A 23,080-nucleotide genomic window follows, 5' to 3' on the forward strand; every position below is an offset into this window, starting at 1 on the left:
CACCACCTGGTACGGCAGCTGTGATGCTCTGGACTGCAAAGCTCTGCAGAGGGCGGTGAGATCAGCACAGCATCACCAGGACTGAACGTGCAGCCATGCAGCATCTCTACAGACAGCGCTGCACGAGGAAGACGCAGCGGATCCTCTCTGATCCCAGACACAGACTTTTCTCACTCCTGCCGTCCGGCAGGCGGTTCAGGAGCATCCAGACCTGCACTACCAGACACAGGGACAGTTTTTACCCACAAGCCATCAGACCTTTGACCTGCTGACATTCTGCACACACCACTACACACTCACTACAGTTACAGGACTCTGCACACTGTCACTTCAACAAATGCTACTTAAATGCTCGTTGCACAAACTTGTAAATACCAACTCGTCTTCAATTCTCTAATATTTAATACTTTATTTCTCTCCTTTTCATTATTCAATATAACTGCACACTCTCTATATGCTCATGTAAAGCTGAGGAGCCAAAGAGTTTCATTATGGATGAATGTGGCTGCACTGTTTACCTGTACATGACAATGAAACATGAAACTAGGTGACCTGCTCCACCTCCTGATTACATCCTTTGTTACGTGGTGACACCAACGGGCTGAATACACGATTAGGAACGCTGGCTCTGTGATTGGCTGCAAACCAGAAACCTGGAGGAAGTGACCACTGAAGTCACTTGTTCATGGTGAGTAATCCTCACCACCCTCTGCACCTGCAGCACAGCACTTTGTCTAACTGACCGATCTGACACCAGTGTCCAAAGAATCGAGTCATGTGCTCGTTCATTTGATCTTATTTTATTACACATTTGTAACAGTCACTTAGAAAATAGATCTTATATTTATGGAGATGATGAAACTAAAAGCAGTGTCTGTGTGTATCATCTAATCTGGGCGCCATTCTGTCTGAAGTCCAGCGAATGCACAGCAGTGGCCAAGGCTGCATACAGGTGGGAGCTGTTGAACCTCAGGCAGTACACCGGGCTGCTCACGGGGTCCGAGCTCAGCTGGAAAAACTGCAGAAAAGACAAAACTCCAGATGTAAAGAACAGCATCGACATTTATAATCGATCACATCAGATCCTGGACATGTTGCTGTGGAGGTTTTTCTGTGGCCTGAGTATTGAAATGCATTCGTTAGATAATTCCTCAATCGTCTGACAAAGAGGTCCTCCACATGATCCTCACCACCTCCTCCACCACCGGACATGCAGCTGAAAACTTTCTGTGCCACTGGCATCACACAGCGCTACACCCACATGAATTTTAACCTTTTTATTATAAAATATTTAGATTTATTGAACAAAAAAGTCACTTTTCTTTAAACTTTGTTGCTGTAACAAATGAATAGTTCTTTCAGGCGTGTCAGACACTGTGTTCCTGTCCTGTTCCTGTCCTTACCTGCAGACATTCAGTCTGCCGTTTGTCCCAAAGACGTACGACACCGTAATACGAGGAACCGCTGGCTATCATGTGGTTTCCATCTGTCTGGATGCAGTACAGCGCGCTATCATGAGGCTCCTCCCACTCCATTGCACACTTCCTGTAAGAAAGGATGAGAGACTTAATGCATGCTGATATGAAAGAAAGATTATTATTATTAAATTTGTAAATATAATAATTTGTATGACTTCTGTCATGTTTGTAAACTGGATTTATAAAAGCAGAATTGTAGTTTACTCTTCATGTCAGATTCTCTGCTTGTCCCAAAATATGGCAAAAACACGTCGAACCTTTCGACAAGCTTACTGAGGTGTGTGAGTGCCCACAGCGTTTAGATCATATGTACCATTTTTCAAAAATGATATACCGTTGGATTTCTTTACCAAGCCAACTTCAAAGCACCCTCTGATGAGCCAGCCAATAAAATTCAGTGATTAAGCAGCAGACTAACACTTAGGACCATATCTTAACAACCTCATGTTAAATCTGTTGTTTGGGCTTTGTCCCAACCTGTTCGTTATCCAAAAACAATCATTTAACCACAATAACGTTGCAGTAAGCAAACGTGACACGGTGAAAAGAGTCCGGTCAGTCTTCCCTTCTTCATCTTTGCCAACATCAACAACTTAGGATGAAGTTAAACAACACAGTCGAACATGGTGGGCGTCTAAAATGTGTGGCACATCACAGTCCTTGTGGAACTAATTATTTCTTTCCATTTCCATTAAATTCATGTGTTCAAGTGTATTTCTCAAGTTACACAGACAGACCTGTTAGCACGGCTCATATATTTAATGCCAGGATATAATAAACATGAATTTGTGGTTGTGGTTAATTTGTCAACATTAAATCTGTAATTTAATATCCTGAAATTAAGAATGCAAGTCGGGATAATGTCCTCACAAGTGATGTAAACACACACGAGTGTGTCAGAGGTGTGTTCTTGGGTTGTTAAGCAGCAGAGTGATTCTTACATGCTCATATCACATCAATCCTCCATTAGTGCAGCCTCATCAATAAGTGATGGAGCGACACCAGGACAGACATTGGTGTAAGGAAGTGTGCACACACACAGAGCTAACCTCTGTGGGGAGCTGACCTGCTAGACTCTGACAGTGAGACACAAACAATGGAAATCACAATCAGAAATCTTTATTAACCCCAAAGGAAATTATTTGGTCACCATGGCTCCATTACCAGCTGCTAATACTATCTACAGGTACTACAGCCTGTGTCAGCTGAAGCATTGTTTTCAATAAACTGCATGTTTGGTCCTGTTTCTTCTTTTTTACATGTTCAAGCTCGACTTGGAAACTTGTGAAGATTCAACCATGCAAAATTCAAGCGGTCTTAAACGTTTGATCAGGACTGTATTAAGTTTTGTCATCGTCTGCCAGTCCTCACTGGTCGACCTGGCCGTTGTTTCCGTGTGTTGTGTTTTTGTTTCTCCTATTTTCCTGTTTGTGTGTTTCAATTCAATTTTATTTATATAGCGCTAAATCACAACACCACTGTTTCTGTGTGATGATGTGTGTGTTTCCAAAAGTCCGGTTTCAAGTGTCATCTGACCTGGAAGTGTTCCTGTGCTGAAGTCGGCTGCTGCTCACCATCCTTCGCCAGCTGCAGCTGATTGTCATCGTCAGCAGCCTCCCTACTTAATTGTGTGGCTGAGCTTCAGTCGACGCTGGATCGTTGGGTTTACTCGTCAGTACAGCGGTGAATAGCTTATGGAAACTTTGCGTGTGTTTGGATTGCCTAGTTGACAAATGTGTGTTTCTTCACCAGGAGTTGGGATCGGAGTTTGTCATGGAAGCGGGGCGAATGCTGAAGTGGGCACAAGTGGTACTGAGAACGCACCCTGAAATCACATGTGATGACTTTTTGGCTAAATTGTTGCTGTTTTCGACCAGGTTTCCCACCAAAAATGTGAATTACAGGTGTAAACAGTGTCCTTCCAGGGTTTCATAGTGGAAAAGGGGCAGCTTTGGCTTGCAGTGGCCCAAGCCGAAGAATCAGAAGTACAGTGGGATGCAAAAGTTTGGGCAGCCTTGTTAATAGTCATTAGTTTCCTGTATAAATCGTTGTTACAATAAAACATGTCAGTTAAATATATCATATAGGAGACACGCACACAGTGATATTTGAGAAGTGAAATGAAGTTTATTGGATTTACAGAAAGTGTGCAAGAATTGTTTAAACAAAATCAGGCAGATGCACAAATTTGGGCACCACAAAGAAATGAAATCAATATTTAGTAGAGCCGCCTTCTGCAGAAATTACAGCCTCTAAACGCTTCCTGTAGGTTCCAATGAGAGTCTGGATTGTGGTTGACGGTATTTTGGACCATTCCTCTACAAAACATCTCTAGTTCATTCAGGTTTGATGGCTTCGGAGCATGAACAGCTCTCTAACTCACACAGATGTTCAATAATATTCAGATCTGGGCTGAGATGAACGTTGTCCTTGTTCCTCTGCATGAAAGCTTTAGTGGATTTTGAGCAGTGTTTTGGGTCGTTGTCTTGTTGAGAGATCCAGCCCCGGTGCAGCTTCAGCTCTGTCACTGATTCCTGGACATTGGTCTCCAGAATCTGCTGATACTGAGTGGAATCCATGTGTCCCTCAACTCTGACAGGATTCCCAGTCCCTGCACTGGCCACACAGCATGATGGAGCCACCACCATGTTTACTGGAGGCAGCAGGTGTTTTTCTTGGACTGCTGTGTTCTGTTTCCTCCATGCATAACGCCCCTTGTTATGCCCAAATAACTCAATGTTAGTTTCATCCGTCCACAGCAGCTTATTCCAGAATGAAGCTGGTTTGTCCAAATGTGCTTCAGCGGCTCTGTTTGTGCTGTGGGCGGAGCAAAGGCTTCCTCTACATCACTCTCGCATACAGCATCTCCTTGTGTAAAGTGCGCCGAATGGTTGAACGATGCACAGCGACTCCATCTGCTGCAACATGATGTTGCAGGTCTTTGGTGCTGGTCTGTGGGTCGACTCTGACTGTTCTCACCGTCGCTTCTGTCTATCCGAGATTTTTCTTGGTCTGCCACTTCCAGCCTTAACTTGAACTGAGCCTGTGGTCTTCCATTGTCTCAATATGTTCCTAACTGTGGAAAATGACGGCTTAAATCTCTGAGGTAGCTTTCTGTGTCCTTCCCCTAAACCATGATGCTGAACAATCTTTGTCTTCAGGTCATCTGAGAGTTGTTTTGAGACCCCCATGTTGCTACTCTTCAGAGAAAATTAAAAGAGGAGGGAGACTTACAATTGACCCCCTTAAATACTCTTTCTGATTATTGGATTCACCTGTGTATGTAGGTCAGATTTGAGGTCCAATAATTAGTTTTAAAGGTTTTGGAATCAATAAAATGACAACTGTGCCCAAATTTGTGCACCTGCCTGATTTTGTTTAAACAATTCTTGCACACTTTAAATCCAATAAACTTCATTTCACTTCTCAAATATCACTGTGTGCGTCTCCTATATGATATATTTAACTGACATTTTTATTGTAACAACGATTTATACAGGAAAATAATGACTATTATCGGACTACCGAGCCAGACCCTCTTTCACACCAGTTTGTGCTGCATCAGGAGGCCTGGGAGAAGGAGAAGCCCATCCTACCCGCTGCATGCATAGCCTCACTTGGGAGATTGAGAAGCTGAGTTGGGAGGCGCAACAGAATGAAACTAATTCGGGGACCGGACCCACCGGCCGTTTGTAAGTTCCCACGGGTGTCTGAGGTCATCCACTGGGCACACACAGCCAGATTTGCCTGCCACCCAGGTAAGAATCACACGTCAGTTTCTTCAGCATCTGTTTTGTTGGCCTTCTTTAGTGAGAGACACACATGAATATGTGACGGCCTGCTTGGTTTGCGCACAAAACAAGGTGCCAAATACTCGTCCCGCTGGCCTGATTCGACCTCTGCCTACTCTAAGAGGCAGTGGTCTCACATTGCCTTGGACTTTGTCACTGGCCTCCCGCCTTCATCAGGTAACACAACCCTCCTTACCATAATTGACCGTTTTTCCAGGTTGGTGCACTTTGGGCTCCTCTCCATGACCCAATTAAATATTTGTAACCTACAATTTGTAGGTTGGAAGAAAATTGTCTTTTTTAATCACGACACATCCTTATCACACTGAACTATGTTGAAAAGGTGGATGGACCTTACTGGAATAAATGAAGGCTGAAAAATATATTTCAGCTTTGAGATACAGGTAGTGCTGCAAAGGTTCAGCACACAAATGGGGAAATTCCTCTTTAAAAAATAAGATTTCTCAATTAAGTGTGGAGTTCTAGTCACAAACATCAAGCTATGGAACCAGTTCTACGCTGCACTTGACAGACACACACCATGACTTATGACCCCATACAGACAGAAGGCAGCGCACACTGGGAAGATATCCTGAAAGTTTATAATCTTCAGGTGAATAATTATAAAGATAAATTTGTGGTTATTGGAATTTTTGTCAAATGAGTAAAAAACAGGCTCTTTTTTTATTTTACATGTCTTGCTTGTCAAATTTCCTCACGGCAACTTTACTTATTGAGACTGTGTCTATTCTAGGTTGCCCTTAAGTGGCTATGGGGACCATCAAGCATAGGCATGAACCCCCTCAATGAGATTTTTGTCAAGACTGGCTACGGATACCGACTACGGGGATTCCCAGGTACTTGTAGATGTCTTCGATATCTGCAATGTTGCCTTCTGGTAGCTCGGTCCCCTCAGTTCTGACTACCTTCCCTTTCTTCGTTACCATCCGACTACACTTCTCCAATCCAATGGCATTCCTTGCTGTAGATCCTGGTGGTGTGGATCAGTGAATCGATGTCTCGTTCACTCCTGGCGAACAGCTTGATGTCATCCACATAGAGGAGGTGACTGAGGATTGTCCGTAATGCTGCATTCACATCTTCTAGGAGACCTTCAGAGGGGACTTCCTGTATTTTAAATGTCTTCATCCCAGCAATATTCATCCTGTTTGCAAAATCCATACCATCTGTCCTTCTGTGTCTCTCCTTAACACCATTCCTACCCAATACCTCCTCTTCACCTACATGACTATTAACGTCCAATCCCTCCCCTCTACCACTCACTCTCTACCACTTGAACCAACTAGAACCAGCTCACTGCAGTTTATCTTTCTTCTCTGACATCCAACACTGAAAACATTCAACATCACGACTTAATGATCCTGTCTAACACTCTCTTCATCTACACACATGCTCTTCCTGGTCTCCTGAACCTGGTCTTGTGCACACACAATCAACCAGCTCCCTCCCTTACTAGTCATGGTCCATAAACCAATATGATGTAGGGGTGGCTGGAGCACAGGAGAAGAGGTAAAGCAGGTCATCTACTAATCAGAAGGTTGGTGGTTCAATCCTTGGCTGCTCCAGTCTGCATGCCAAATGTTCTTGGGCAAGATAACTCGAAGTTATTCCCAAAGGCATCCATCAGAGTGTGAATGTATATGAATGTTAGATACAAACACCAATGCATAGGATGCTTCTATGAATGAGGCATGTTGTGCATGTGCTTTGAGTGCTCAGAGAGAACAGAAAAGCCCTATATAAGAACTGTGGTACATGATATTAATATGGCCAAGTCTGTAGGCCACTCCAAACCTCCCTGTTCACCCCGGCTTTGGACTGACATTAGGAGTGATAATAGTGATTATAGTTATTGTAAATTTTCTTAAAACGACCAGACCTTCATTTGTTGGCACACATGGTCAGCATGCTTTATGCAGACGTGTGAGTGTATACACTGTAACTGAGGGTCCTGATTCCACACTGGATCGTATAAGCGCCATGGGATCATGTGAAATGTGTATTTGTTTTGTTATTTTGTTTTATTTCTTGATTGATCACAGTGCATTTTCTGCTGAACCTCCGACAAAGTGCAGCTTCAGCATGGTCACAGAAGTCTTTTAAGTCTTGTCAGGTTTGTGCATATGAATTATTGATATCTAAAGAGGGACCCCCTCCTGTGCCAGCCATTCTCCAAACCCAACTCCTTTCATAGTCCCTAGAGAGATCAGCCAATCAGATCAGATTTGTCTTACTTGACTGATCCCTGAGAAACAGAGACTGAAACTCCTTGTAACCCTTTTGATCCAAAATAATGTCGTTATATACAGAATTGCTGGTTAGCTGCCTGCACTGGTCATACTGGTGTTCCGTCAGGACAAGCAAGGCAAGCCGTGTTTGCCTTTTAAAATCTAAAAATAGATATAAAATGTTCCAAATTAAGTTATCTCTCTCTTATCATCTAAGACAGCGCTGTCATAAAGCCCCTCGCATGTCAATATGTGCATCCAGCTTTTACACTACTGCCATCTTGTGGCCGCAGGCGTCTATTGTCGCTGAAACCTGCGCTTATTTCATCTCATAGCAAACTCTGGTCTGTCTCTGAGGGCATGTTCATCTCCCATTGACAATGACTGCAGCTGAGGAAGCTGAGAGGCCAGCAGCTTGTATCTCGTGATTTATGAGGACACACTCTGGACGAAGCGCTGTTCTGTGACTGTACACTGATCGGAGAGAGTCGGTGTGAGGCGTTTTCTGTAAGAGCATCCCCTGCTTCAAAGAAATTGTGCCAACTTCATGCAAGCATTCCAACTTTGATGGCAGTTTGTAATGCACATACTGCAAGAACCTGTTTTCTTCTGCTTATCCTCTTCAAGGTTGTGGGAGGAGGGGTGGCGCCTGCTGTCATACAGGCAGAGGACATTCTGGAGAGGTCGCCAGTGTATCTCAGGGCTAACACGTAGACACTGACAACCATCACACTCACATCTACAGCATCATTCATGTCTTTGGAGTGTGGAAGGAGCCATGCAGACTCAGAGTCCTGGTAGACTCAAGAGTCCATGCAGACTCAGAGCCCATGCAGACTCAGAGTCCATGCAGACTCAGAGTCCATGCAGACTCAGAGCCCTGGCAGACTCAGAGCCCTGGCAGACTCAGAGTCCATGCAGACTCAGAGTCCATGCAGACTCAGAGTCCATGCAGACTCAGAGTCCATGCAGACTCAGAGCCCTGGCAGACTCAGAGCCCTGGCAGACTCAGAGTCCATGCAGACTCAGAGTCCATGCAGACTCAGAGCCCTGGCAGACTCAGAGCCCTGGCAGACTCAGAGTCCATGCAGACTCAGAGCCCATGCAGACTCAGAGTCCATGCAGACTCAGAGTCCATGCAGACTCAGAGTCCATGCAGACTCAGAGCCCTGGCAGACTCAGAGCCCTGGCAGACTCAGAGTCCATGCAGACTCAGAGTCCATGCAGACTCAGAGTCCATGCAGACTCAGAGCCCTGGCAGACTCAGAGCCCTGGCAGACTCAGAGTCCATGCAGACTCAGAGTCCATGCAGACTCAGAGCCCATGCAGACTCAGAGTCCATGCAGACTCAGAGTCCATGCAGACTCAGAGTCCATGCAGACTCAGAGCCCTGGCAGACTCAGAGCCCTGGCAGACTCAGAGTCCATGCAGACTCAGAGTCCATGCAGACTCAGAGCCCTGGCAGACTCAGAGCCCTGGCAGACTCAGAGTCCATGCAGACTCAGAGCCCATGCAGACTCAGAGCCCATGCAGACTCAGAGCCCATGCAGACTCAGAGTCCATGCAGACTCAGAGCCCTGGCAGACTCAGAGCCCTGGCAGACTCAGAGCCCTGGCAGACTCAGAGTCCATGCAGACTCAGAGCCCATGCAGACTCAGAGCCCATGCAGACTCAGAGTCCATGCAGACTCAGAGCCCTGGCAGACTCAGAGCCCTGGCAGACTCAGAGTCCATGCAGACTCAGAGTCCATGCAGACTCAGAGCCCATGCAGACTCAGAGCCCATGCAGACTCAGAGTCCATGCAGACTCAGAGCCCTGGCAGACTCAGAGCCCTGGCAGACTCAGAGTCCATGCAGACTCAGAGTCCATGCAGACTCAGAGCCCTGGCAGACTCAGAGTCCATGCAGACTCAGAGCCCATGCAGACTCAGAGCCCATGCAGACTCAGAGCCCATGCAGACTCAGAGCCCATGCAGACTCAGAGCCCTGGCAGACTCAGAGCCCTGGCAGACTCAGAGTCCATGCAGACTCAGAGCCCTGGCAGACTCAGAGCCCTGGCAGACTCAGAGTCCATGCAGACTCAGAGTCCATGCAGACTCAGAGCCCATGCAGACTCAGAGCCCATGCAGACTCAGAGCCCATGCAGACTCAGAGTCCATGCAGACTCAGAGTCCATGCAGACTCAGAGCCCTGGCAGACTCAGAGTCCATGCAGACTCAGAGTCCATGCAGACTCAGAGCCCTGGCAGACTCAGAGCCCTGGCAGACTCAGAGTCCATGCAGACTCAGAGCCCATGCAGACTCAGAGTCCATGCAGACTCAGAGTCCATGCAGACTCAGAGTCCATGCAGACTCAGAGCCCTGGCAGACTCAGAGTCCATGCAGACTCAGAGCCCTGGCAGACTCAGAGCCCTGGCAGACTCAGAGCCCTGGCAGACTCAGAGCCCTGGCAGACTCAGAGTCCATGCAGACTCAGAATCCATGCAGACTCAGAGTCCATGCAGACTCAGAGTCCATGCAGACTCAGAGTCCATGCAGACTCAGAGCCCATGCAGACTAAGAGTCCATGCAGACTCAGAGTCCATGCAGACTCAGAGTCCATGCAGACTCAGAGCCCTGGCAGACTCAGAGTCCATGCAGACTCAGAGCCCTGGCAGACTCAGAGTCCATGCAGACTCAGAGCCCATGCAGACTCAGAGCCCATGCAGACTCAGAGTCCATGCAGACTCAGAGCCCTGGCAGACTCAGAGCCCTGGCAGACTCAGAGCCCTGGCAGACTCAGAGCCCTGGCAGACTCAGAGCCCTGGCAGACTCAGAGCAAAACAAAAACAAAACACCAAGAAGAACAATTTGCAGCTGAATTAGGTTTCGTTTTGGTAACATGACTGGGTATAAAAAAGACCGTCTATATGAGCCAGCTTTTCTCAAAAGTAAAGATAGGCAGAGGTTTGTCAAATTTGTTTGTCAATTGCAAAAACTTTGAATATTTCATCATCTACAATATGCATGAATCAGGCTTACATTATGACCACCTGCCTGATATTGTGTTGAGCCCCCTTTTCCAGTCAAAACAGCATTGACCCATCGAGGATTGGACTCCACTAGACGTCAGTAGCAGTGCTGAAGTATCTTGCAAGATGTTAGCAATAATTCCTGTAAGTTGTGAGATGGGGCCTCCATGAATCAAAATAGTTTCCCCAGCATATCCCACAGATCGTTGAGGGGATTAAGATCTTGGGAATTTGAAGGCCAAGTCAACACCCAAACCTTATTGTACTCTTCAAACTGATCCTGAACCAGTTTTACGTTACGGCAAGATGAAATGTCCTGATGAAAGCCATAAAAGATAACTGCTTCAATGAAACGGTGTGCATCATCTGCACGACTGCTTGCGTGTACGAGTCAAGCAGGACCTAAGGTTTCCCAACAGAAGCCCAAAGCATCACTCTGCCTCAGCACAGTTGCTCTCTTCTCAAAGGGCATCCTGATTCCAGGTGATCCCCAGGAAAGTCTCACACACATGTACCTGGCCATGCACGTGACATAAAAGAAGATGTGATTGCTCAGACTACGCCATCTTCTTCCATTGCTCCAGTTTTGATGCTCACGTGCCCATTGTTGGTGCTTTTGATGGTGAAGAGGGGTCAGCATGTGCACCCTGTAGTCTGCAGCTATGCAGTCCATACACAACAAACTGTACTGCACCAAGTATTCTGACACGTTCCATTCAAAACCAGCTTGAACTTTTTCTACAATTTGAGCTACAGGAACTCGTCCGTTAGATCAGACGACAAGGGCCAATCTTTGGTCCCCATATGCATCAATATGCCTTGGTGCTCAATGACCCCGTTGCTGGTTCGCTACTGTTTGTTCCTTGGACCAGTTCTGATAGATGCACACCACGGCAGGATTACTACACAAGAACTGCAGTTTTGGCTTCGACCCAGTCGAACTGGCATTTTTAACATTGTTAAAGCGCCATCAAAGACGAAGCTTTGCTAGCGGGACTCCGTGTTTGACTTGTGTCTCTGTGTCTCTAACTGGAATCAAACCAGTTCAACCAATTTATGATTCAATGAATTCAGTGTTTATTTACATTTATACAGCAACACAACTTTTTAGGAAACAAACTCCAGAGAAACACTGACTTTAAAACCAAACCTGGCAAGAGGAAAATGGTGGCATACCTTGGGCAGAGTCGAAGGTCCCACAGTCGAATAAAGGTATCATAGCCACAGGTGAAGAGCTGGAACGGAGACTCAAACCTGATATCCAGCACACCAGCACCACGACGAAAGCCTGAGCCCAGAGCACACAAGCATATCGATCTAGTGAAGACAGGAAGCATAAGGAGATGATGAAGGAGTGGTCAATGTATTTATTGAGTTTTTATTCCACATATGAAATTAAACAGAGTTTAAAAACTGAAAAAAAGAAACTGAAAGTTGTTTTTTTGTGTTTTGTTCCCCAGTATGACATTGCCGAGTCATTCCTATGCTAATGTGCAATTAATGCTTAACTAGTGGTGCTCTAAGGGGCTATTGGAGAGCTTTATAATAATATGAATACAGTATAGGGCGATACACAACTTTTATTTAATACATGTTAGTCACAGTTTCAGTATTTACGAATAAAAGCTACGTCTCGCTCCACATCTGTCATTGCTTTAATAAAGGCAAACCAGAGCGTCAAGCCAGAGTATTCTGCCAGCACCAAGCATGGATGAGTGCAGAGGACTGCATCGGGAAAGGCAACCAACATAAAATGTTTCCCAGATTAAACATGAAGATCATCAACAAAACGTCCGTACTGGAATGGGCGTGGCCCAGGTTAACAACGACTGCCACCGGCGCTGTTGGCCAGGATGGCGCCGGTGGAAACGGTGCTACTGTTGGCTGAAGACGGAGGCGTTGAAAGAAGAGGAGAAGGCATGTTTTGAGGCCGTGAGAGAGAAAGAAGATTATGAGAGTATATGTGAGGGTAGAAATTTGAAACACAGGGACATAAGAAGGAATTCAAACTATTCCACCATAGTGAAGATGGGAAGAGGAATAGAATATATGAAAAGTGTTGTGCAGATGAAGAGGATGTTGAGTTTGAAGCTGGGGATCAAAGTTAATGTTAGAAGAGAAAGAGGTATTCTGAAGTTGGATGAAGTGGTAGAGAGCGTGCCCAGATAAGAGAGAGGTGACGAGAATGGACTTCAGTGGACGTGACGGGAAGGGAGGAATAAAGGAGTAGAGGAACATGCCATGGACTATCTTTAGTCTACGTTTTTTATGGTTTATGCAGATGCTGCAACCCAACATGTGATGTCAGGGGAGAATGTTGCTAGGCAGTGTCAGATGGTTGGATGGAGGGTGACTAAAAGTCAAGAGAAAGAAGCAACACCCAAAGATTACTTTGTGGAAGTTTAAGAAGAAAGAATGTTGGTACTTTCAGCTCTCCCATATTTCCTGAGCAATCACTATATATTCGTGAATCATGTTTTTAGCACAGCTTTAATGCCGAAAGCCCTTCCTGATGTAACCCTCCCCATTTATCCAGGCATGGGACCAGCACTGGGACTAACTGGTAAATGGACTGGTTCTTATATAGCACTACTGGAGTAAGCGCTTTATACAACTTGCCTCTTTCACCCATTCATACAAGCACCTCTTTTCCTATGCCACACTTTCATACCGCAGTTAGTGTATTGTACATCAACCAGGGGTTCAGTATCTTGCCCAACAGCCAAGCTTCCAACCTACAGATAAGTAGATGACCAGCTTGTGACCACCTGAGGCTGGGTTAGTGGCTCTTACTCTTGAACTAATGGTCTTTTGTAGTGGTGCAACGGATCACGGTTGATCCGTAATCCGAACCGATCCCACTCCACGGTTCGGCACGCACAAAGATTCGAAAAAGAAGAAAACAGTATGTGTATGGTGCGCATGGTGGGTCTGTCAAGCGGTAGTTATGGTCAGCGCTAGCGGTCCAAGTGGCGGAGCAGAGGAGTTTGTGGTATTTAAGCAGCCCTTTGCTGCCCAGCCCGACCGAGCTAAAGCTAAAGCTGTTACAGAAGCTGTTGGGGAGTTTAGCTGCAGACGGGAGGTATTCTGTGTGCAAACCAAGGGGTTTAAACTAGAGATGGACCGATCCGATATTACGTATCGGTATCGGTCCGATACTGACCTAAATTACTGGATCGGATATCGGAGAGAAATAAAAAATGTAATCCGATCCATTAAATATCAAAAAAGCACCTCACAAAACTTGGCGACATGGCGAGCCGGAGCAGTGTGGTCACGTGATAGAGCGGCTGTGTGTATTTGTAGCCTGCTAGCAAACATTTCATCTCCGAGGAAGTTATCTCAGAGAGAAGTAAAGCAAGTGTGTAAGTTCATCTCTGAATGTTTGTAAAGCATTCCCACGTTAAGCTTAACAACCGATATATAGAGCAACGGCCTTTCTCTCTCTCTCTTCTTGCTGCTACTTCAATCGTAAAACTGCTTAATGATCAGCTGATCGGCTTTTCTGTCGCGAGTCCGTCTCTCTTGTTTGTTTTTGGCCCACTTCTCACCAGAAAGAGGAAACCAGCGGCTGAACAACAGCAGCACTATTAAGCTTGATAAGCTGTTGTTAGAATTTATTTATTATTACTTTCTAGACCAGGATCTTTTTCTATGCAGCTGACGGCTGGTAACTGTGTAGGGGCGGATCTAGCAAAGTTTAGCCAGGGGGGCCGATAGGGCATGAACAGGGAAAAGGGGGCACAAAGACATACTTTTCTTTCTTATTCTCATTTAAAATATCTAGCTTTTAATTATTTAATAATTATCTGAATCTTACACCCAAAGTTTTAATCTGATGTAAAATGTATAGAAGTCCATTACTGTATATAGTAACTGTTAAGTCTAATATACCCTAGTACTTTTTAGTAGTAGTACTTTTTCCTTTGGGAAGGTACCATCTGTGCAGTCTGCAATTCTGTTGAAGAAAGATGTTGAATCTATTTAATTATTCTTGAAAAATAATTTATTTCTGTGAATTTTTTTCACCCTGCATCAAATTAAAGTTGATTACATTGATTAAGCATCATGAGGAGGAGGGTGGTTCCCTATTTTCTTTTCCTGGGAGTTTGCAACCCTATTAGTTAGGTTGCTTAATATTTCTGCTAAGTACTCTTTAAAATACCAGAATAGGGAGGATGGGGTAGGTTTAACTTTATTAGATTGATCAGTGTTGCTGCTCTATGAAATATTTTGGGTGCAGTGTTTTACATACAGGTATAACAGAATAGCTTTAGTGTTGTTGTTGTTTTTTAACTTGAGTATGAACTTATACAAAAAGCAGCAAGATATTAAAAAAAACAGTTTTACTGATTAAAAAACACACTATATCGGATTCATATCGGTATCGGCAGATATCCAAATTTATGATATCGGTATCGGTATCGGACATAAAAAAGTGGTATCGTGCCATCTCTAGTTTAAACTACGATGCTTGAGCCACGCTACGCGTCCACTTTAGTGGCAAGATCGTTCCAAGCATGTATGAGCAGGAAAAGTTTAAAGTTATGGCTGAACCCAAATGGGTGGAGCTCCAGGGCAACGGAAAGCTTCGTGACCGTGACAGCTCATTATGTCACAGCGGAGAGCGATATAATGAGCCTTGAGGCGACTGTTGTTGTGATTTGGCGCTGTGTAAATAAAACTGAATTGAATTGAGTGGTAGATACAAAGACTGTACTGCCCTATATTGAACCATAATTTCTTTTTAATAATTGAGTCTTGAGTTGAATGTTTTTAACAGGCAAAAATACTTCCGTAAGTAAATAAGTAAATGTTAAACTTTTGTCTTTTTTCCTTTTTTGCTGATTGGATAATTGATCCGATCCAAACCGTGAGACTTTTGATCCGTTGCACCACTAGCCTTTTGCATGTAGAGTAAATGTGCTAACATCACAGCATGGGGCCACATGACTGGGATTTTACTGTCAAGGTATCAAACAGAGTTTCACAGCAAGCTCATGTTCCCTGAGGTAACTTTAATGTTCTCTGTTTTGTGGTTAACAGCATCTGCGTTTGAAGACAGAAAGCTCTGATAAAATATCAGAAGGTGAGTGTAACGCATTCTGCCACAAATCGTTGTAAGGGCAGACTACACGAGCAGGAGTTTCCACACCTGTGGGACTAAAAACACCTGGATTCAGAGATTCAGAGGTGTGGACTGATACCTCGTCCCTACAGTGTCTCTCTGAGCGTGGGGGTAGCGAGACAGCTAAATTATCAGAATGAGCGACTGAAAACTAAAGTTTGTATTTGCGAGCAGATGTCCCTGCAGTCGACCTCTGTGCACCACGCTCTTATGATCACAGCTCCATCCCACTTGCTCCTCGGCTCTTGATTACTGAAGAATAACTTGCACTCAGCAGGATGGATTATTAGAGAATAACTGTCTCATTGTTGCCATTTAATACCCTCCATGACCGTGACTGTGTGCGACTCTCGCATGTTTGATACCTGCCTCGTAGCAACCATTTAAAGGAGACTGCCGGCCATAGCAACCGAGCAGCCCTACGCCTCAGCTAATGTCCCCCTCCCTAAACCTGGAGCTCTATCCATAGCCTCAGGATGGTAATCCCCTAGCCTTACCTCAGGGAACCTTTTCATTGGGCCAGGGCTTTCCCTACAGGGTGCCTTATTGGGTGAGAGCTTTCTCATTGCTCGGGTCTCATGACTAAGAGTTTGTGTCTCTGTGAGGTGGTTGTGAGGTAGTGACCCCTCATTTTCCCCTTACCACCAAAACCAAGGAGCTTAGCATATGCCACAAAAGGAAACTCATTTAAGCCAAAGGGATACAAGCCTGTCTATTCATAACTAAATAATGATGTCTCCATCACAGCACTACCACCAACTAAAAAGAGATCAACAATTCATAACCCCAGCTACTGAAATCCTGTTGACATGATGTTAGTCCTAAAAATGAGCTAATGAAACACAAAGCATCCAAATGTGAGAGGAAAAGAAAAACAACTTTCATCAAAGACCTGATATTTGTGCCGCGATCTTAAATAACAGCACCATGAAATGAACTGAAGCACAGTGAGAAACAGCAGGGAATCTCAAACTGGTAGGCCACTGGTTTTACTGGTGTGTGTTCACAAAACAGAGGCAGAACCAAGATCTCAATAACCTAAACTGTTATACAGGCCCCACCAACGAAACCGAGACACATCCACACACATCCCTGAGAAAGAAAAGACCGATGTGCTAAACTCTTAATGCTGATGGATCTGATGGATCGCACCGACCTCGGCTTCTGCTCAACCGTCTCCGATTTGTGCAACATTTATAATGATTGCTGTGAAATGTAACTTCGTATATCAAAGACTTTTCAAGATCAACCCACTTATAGGCTGGAGGCAACAATTTAACATGAACAGAATATTAAAGACAAAAGCTGGAACTTTGTATTCAGAGTCTGTCATTTGCCACAGAAACATCCACAATAGTATCGGTAAGTTAAACATGAAACAAAACCTGCAAAGTCCCAAACAAGCAAACTGCAAAAGACTAATAGTGATGATTTCTGACATTCACAATGCTGTAAAATAAAGCACGTAGAAAACTTTCTAACATGAAATTAGCCACAAAAATCAGGAAAGAGCCATTTTCATTCAGCGTTCATGTTGAACTGAAAGTCTGTCCTGAGTGGAAGGAAATTCTGGAGTTTCCAGATCATACGCTGATGATAACCGAGGAAATCCTTTTGTTAAATAAGTGAATAATTTTATTTTCTAGACCTACTATTTTGACTCTGATAATTCCTGTTAAAATATACTGAGAGGCAAAACGTGCACATAGTTAACTAAACTTTCTACTGATACTTTTGTTTCTGTGATACTTTTGTTTCTGTGATACTTTTGTTTTTGTGATATTTTTGTTTTTGTGATACTTTTGTTTCTGTGATACTTTGGTTTCTGTGATACTTTTGTTTTTGTGATATTTTTGTTTTTGTGATACTTTTGTTTTTGTGATATTTTTGTTTTTGTGATACTTTTGTTTTTGTGATATTTTTGTTTCTGTGATACTTTTGTTTCTGTGATATTTTTGTTTTTGTGATATTTTTGTTTTTGTGATACTTTTGTTTCTGTGATATTTTTGTTTTTGTGATATTTTTGTTTTTGTGATACTTTTGTTTTTGTGATATTTTTGTTTTTGTGATACTTTTGTTTTTGTGATACTTTTGTTTTTGTGATATTTTTGTTTTTGTGATATTTTTGTTTCTGTGATATTTTTGTTTTTGTGATACTTTTGTTTTTGTGATATTTTTGTTTCTGTGATATTTTTGTTTCTGTGATACTTTTGTTTCTGTGATATTTTTGTTTTTGTGATATTTTTGTTTTTGTGATACTTTTGTTTTTGTGATACTTTTGTTTCTGTGATACTTTTGTTTCTGTGATATTTTTGTTTTTGTGATACTTTTGTTTCTGTGATACTTTTGTTTCTGTGATACTTTGGTTTCTGTGATACTTTTGTTTTTGTGATATTTTTGTTTTTGTGATACTTTCGTTTGCTCGATCAGCATTAAAGTTGAATGAAAATCGCATTTTGTTCATTTTGTTACTAACAAATTCTAGTTGTAAAGTATTCGGGCTAGTTTTGAATTATTGTGAAATATATTTATATACAGTTCAGAAACTGGCACTACTTGTCTTTTTGATCTTGGTGTGCTCCCTGATATGAGTTTATGAGACAGCTTGAATACATTTGTTATTTCTTCACGTTTTACGCAGCGTGCACTCACTCTGCGCGTCCAGATTACAGACTCAGGTTTATTTTGATGGTTTGACCGACCAGTGAAAATATCAGGTTTTTTGACGTATCCACGTTCAAACATTGACTCGTGTTTCACTCAGTGTGAAAACACCAAAAGTGATTTTCTATGTGAAAATTTCACGGCACTAAATATGTTCAAACAGTTTGATCAGACTTGGTTGATCAGGACATGAAACTGAGTTAAGATGGATCCTAAAGATTCACACGTAAATGCAACTTTGTTGGAGAAATAATTCCACTTCTTCAGATTAAGCGATCCGAGCTGCACTTGGGAAGCTGTTTTATGAGATGGGCAGCCTGGTGCCCTGGCTGGGTGTGGGGTGGGTATGTGGGGGGGGCTACAGGCTTAGTATTTGTTATGAAGAGACTTCTGGCTGCGTGACACACAGCGTCTGTCTTGATTTAAGCCTGTCTGGCCTTATTGTAGGAGTCAGGTTGGCTTTAGTGGGCCACACACAAGCGAGCAGTGAAAGGACTCACTAATGAATTGACAAAGTTGAAAAAACCACTAAGAAAGGCTGATTATCCTTCAGTATGTGGCGGCTGTAGAATAGCAGTGTGTGTATATTTGTGTGTTTTTGTGACAGGAGGGGTTGGAGGCTCCAAACTGGATCCTGGGGATGTGCTGGGAAACAGGCCTCCTGTCAAAAGCAATCACACAGGTAGAGAAAAGGAGCCACGCTGAGGTTTTAGCCACTAAAACAAACAGAGGGGAGCCGTGCATCCACCCGGTTTACCCACACCTCTGCTGCTGCTCCACTGTCTCCGGGCAGAGTCGGTGGAGCTGGGTGTCGGGAACACATCAATGTCACATACACATGTGCGTCTGCCATTTGTATAACAGAGCTTCTGCTCCGATTCAGTCATTTCACCGCGCTCCTTTCAGATTCAGGAATGTGAGGAATCCCAGCCCGGCCGTTTGATTGTTAAAAGGAGCGCCTCCTTTGGGAAGGAGCCGAGGGTAACGTTGGGTGTTGGGAGCGATGGTGGTTTTTCTTTGATGTGTTTTCCCTTCTCTGTGTTTAACCATGAGTGAAGACAGTGTGAAATGTCGGGTTGCCCCTTGTGTGGGATGCACCTCTATATGGGTGATCATAAGACTTCTTTGTCCCTCTGAGATGAGAAAAGAGACAAAATCGACTTGAAGAGGGTGAGAAAGAAAAACGGTTAAAGCCAAAGGAAGTTTCCTTGTGGAAGCTTGTGGTTCGCTCTTCTCTAAACCGGCTGCAGCAGCTGATGTTCGGTTGGTGTGATGGGCTTTTGTTCTGACATGTACAGAGTTTGATGCACTCAAAGGATTCACAAAATCCCAGGTGAAGTGTATTTGCACATTATTTCTTCAGAAATGAGGAATTAAAAATGCCTGTATACACATGTTGAGCTGTAAAATAAAGAAATTTACACGAGATAAATAAATAACACAGAAACTGTCTTGATGCAAAATCATCCTGGATGAAGTTTTCAGTCAGACGAACAGAGATCGCTCGGCTAATCTTTATCCAAAACTGGAATAAAAGGACTCAACATCCAGTCGTTTATGGCTAAACTGTTTATTTAGATGTGATTTTACTAACAGTTAATCATGCTTTAAATTGCATTTCTATTCTTTGTGCCGTGTTGGAGCGTCCACGGATTTGACGGTTTCCTGCTGGAGTGTAACTTCAAACGATTTGGCTCCTTCCTATTGGCTTACACCGACATGGATTAGTTATTATTATATAACTATAGAAAACCTGAAAATATAATAAAATTATAGATAATAAATGATGTGGTTTTGCCTCTTACATCTCATGTATGCGCGGATTAAACGTGTATCCTGGTGTTTAAAAGTAAAAAGGTGTCAGAAAAATAAATACTCGAGTACCTGAAAAATCCTACTTAAGTACAGTAACAAAGTATTTCGCTGTAGTGTGATCCTGATGCCGTTTCTGACACTCGTGTCTTCTTTGCATGTTCACTGATAATATCTGTTGTTGTCAGTGTTTCTCCCTCTCAGAGGCGACAGAAGGACGTCAGGTGTGAGGAGTGAACGTCCACGTGGACTCTGAAGCTCTGAAGGTGTCTGCACAGCATGGCTGATGCTCTGTTCTTCACTACTCAGACCTCCATCCTCTGCACCTGGTCTCTGCAGTTCCTAAAGTCCGGCCTGATGTCAGCTCCTTCTGTCATTTAAAGGCTGAATATTTGAAATTATTTATCGGTTTTTTCTAAGGTCCAAACATTTTGGGAAGCTGCTGCCGTAACATTTCAATATCATTTAAATATATAAATGCTGTTCAAGGGTCATCTCTCTTTAAATAATCTAATTCATTTCATATCAGGGGAGTGTTTCCTGTCCAGGAGAAACCAAACAGCACAAACACAGTCTGCATCGTCGTGCGCTGTCAGTCTGTTCTCACTGCTCAACGACAGACGCCTCGTCAGGGAAAGGTCAGATATGTCAAAGCTTCCTCACTTTGGACTGACGAAGCTCAAGACTTGCTCCACGGAGTTTTCCAGCTGATGCAGATTTGTTGGTAAGATGGAAAATCAAGAAAAAACGAAATATGCAGAGATCCGGTAAATTCAGACTGTTGAGGAGTTTTGTTTCCAGCTCATTACACATCTTACAATAACATAAAAGATGCTTATTGTTCTCATTTCAGGAGTAACTTTTGACAGGAACATGTGACTATTTAGAAGATTGAACTTGTGTATGTTGTGTTGTACAGAAACACTGTGCACAGCTCATCGTGCTGCACTCCTGTCACGTGGATCAAAGCTGCCTCTGCTCATCATCAAAACGTTTCTAGCTGAGCTGATAATTATTTAAACACTTACATGACAAAAAGCAAAGCAGGTTGTATGGAAGCATGTGTTGTATGACTAACAATACTTTAATATGTTGCTCAACACGACGCTGTTACAGCGAGGAGCTTCCTGACTCACCGTTCAACATCCCAGATGCGCAGAGGGGAGAAGTTCTCGCAGCACGCAGTGCCTGTGACGAAGGAGCTGCACACAGAGAGACATGTCCTTAAACCAGCTGAACAAACATGTGCTGACACAAAACAAAATGATTCATTTAATTTTTATCAGCTGGCTTATCGTCCTATATGGAAAAATATATTAAAACAATTACAGTGGATGAAAACGATCCGTATGTACACATATGTAAAAGGAAGCGGTCGTTCCAACGTTTCCTGTTTTCCAAAGATTAACCAGCGTAGTTTCCAAAGAGCACAAAAGACGTTTTATAAATGATGCTGAGATCTTATTATTTCAAATCATTATTCTTTTTTATATTTGCTTCCCTGTGGCTTCATCTGCACATCCAGATGAACGGACACAGTTTGAAACAGTGGATCAATGAATCACAAAGGGACAAGAGTGAGGAGCCGGCAGGATTCAGCTGCTGGGCTCAAGATGCTCTGAAAGTGCATAAAGAGCCCAGAACGCCTGGATCACATGTTACAAAGTAGCAAAAGATACACAAAAACTGCCTTTTAAACACAAGTGTTTACTTTGCGTGAAATTAAAAGTGATTTGACAGTTTGTGTTAGCTCTGCTGTCTCAGAGTCAGAAGCCTGCCTATAGCCTCCTTTCTCTGTGGGAGCACGTGTGAGTGCACAGCATACAAAGTGTTTCTGAAAAAGACAGTTTTGCACTGTTAAAGGAACAAAACTGTGACCGCAGGTTCGAGACTGTTGTCTGTACAGAGCAGCAGCAGCAGCACCTCAGAGGATTCATCAAGGCCCACTTTGCACTTGATTTCTTGACCTGATTTAACAACTGTTATAAAAAATGTTCTCTGATCACATAAAAGGTTCATTTTGAATAAGAATGTGTTTGTCTCTGCCAGCGTCGCTCAGCTGTATGCATACAGGAAGTGTAGACGGCACATGCAGGGTTTGTCTGACCAGGATGGAGAGAAATGGGGAGTCTGGTAGGAAAATGTTCGTTATCACAAATAACCAGATTCTCTTCTGGTCTTACATTCAGCACATGTTGTTTCCCAGCAGAAGAAAAGAGAAGAAAACAAAAAGACCGCTCAAGCCTTCGACTCAAGAGGCAGGTTGGAATTAGCAGCCTCGGTATGCACAGTGAATGTCACGCATGTGGGGAGGTGAGGGAGAGGAGAAGGTGAGGGGAGGAGCACTGTGGGAGAAGCTGACTAGGAGGGCTGAACGGGATGTGGAGACTCAGAGCTTAGTGCCCTCCCACAGGGTTGACAGACAGGGGGAGGACCCGCCTTTTACATGCAGAGGTAGCTACTGACAGATGTTTGGATCAAATAATGAGGACTCAAGTCTGTGCTGCAGCAGGTGAAGATGTTATTTGGAAACATCACACTGCATCATGTCCACAGACTTGTCAGTTACACTTGTCATGCTTTCAACCTCAGGCACAGCTTAAAGGTGCATGACGAGATTAGATTCCAACGGGCTCCATGGAGTCATGCTAACGGTGGCAAAGTCTGTGCATTTTAAATTTGCAGCCAACATAGAAATAAAAAGTCTCCTTCCAGCATCAGAGTTCAGATTTCTGTTCAACGCTGACAGAAGTTGAATCTGCTCTCTGAAACTCACTGCATGGCCTCGTTTGTTATAATTCAGAGTAAATTCTCAACATTATTAATGTCCTGATTTTTAATCTGTGGTAAGAAGCTCTCACTGTGAAATATTTTAAATTCACACTCACTGCTAACTTTGAACTTCAGTGTCATCAAATTATATAAAAGTAGAACCAACTAAAACTTCAA

General features: G+C 43.6%; 1 protein-coding gene across 2 annotated transcripts in view; it reads right to left on the reverse strand.

Annotated features, from left to right (window-relative positions):
• Positions 1 to 784: 784 nt before the first annotated feature.
• fbxw4 (F-box and WD repeat domain containing 4) overlaps positions 785 to 23,080 on the reverse strand; it is a 46,804-nt gene continuing 24,508 nt past the window's right edge. Inside the window, exons 6-9 of one of the 2 annotated variants that reach the window (XM_085183676.1) lie at positions 21,268 to 21,333; positions 11,704 to 11,844; positions 1,404 to 1,545; positions 785 to 1,018 (exon numbers count right to left, since the gene is read on the reverse strand). In XM_085183676.1, coding sequence (XP_085039802.1) covers positions 884 to 1,018; positions 1,404 to 1,545; positions 11,704 to 11,844; positions 21,268 to 21,333 — 484 coding nt within the window. In that variant the 3' untranslated portion in view covers positions 785 to 883. The remainder of the gene's footprint in view (positions 1,019 to 1,403; positions 1,546 to 11,703; positions 11,845 to 21,267; positions 21,334 to 23,080) is intronic. The other variant, XM_085183677.1, reaches the window with a different exon arrangement.

The sequence above is a fragment of the Neolamprologus multifasciatus genome, chromosome 13, assembly GCF_963576455.1.
Source record: "Neolamprologus multifasciatus chromosome 13, fNeoMul1.2, whole genome shotgun sequence".
In the NCBI taxonomy this organism is placed as follows: Eukaryota; Metazoa; Chordata; class Actinopteri; order Cichliformes; family Cichlidae; genus Neolamprologus; species Neolamprologus multifasciatus.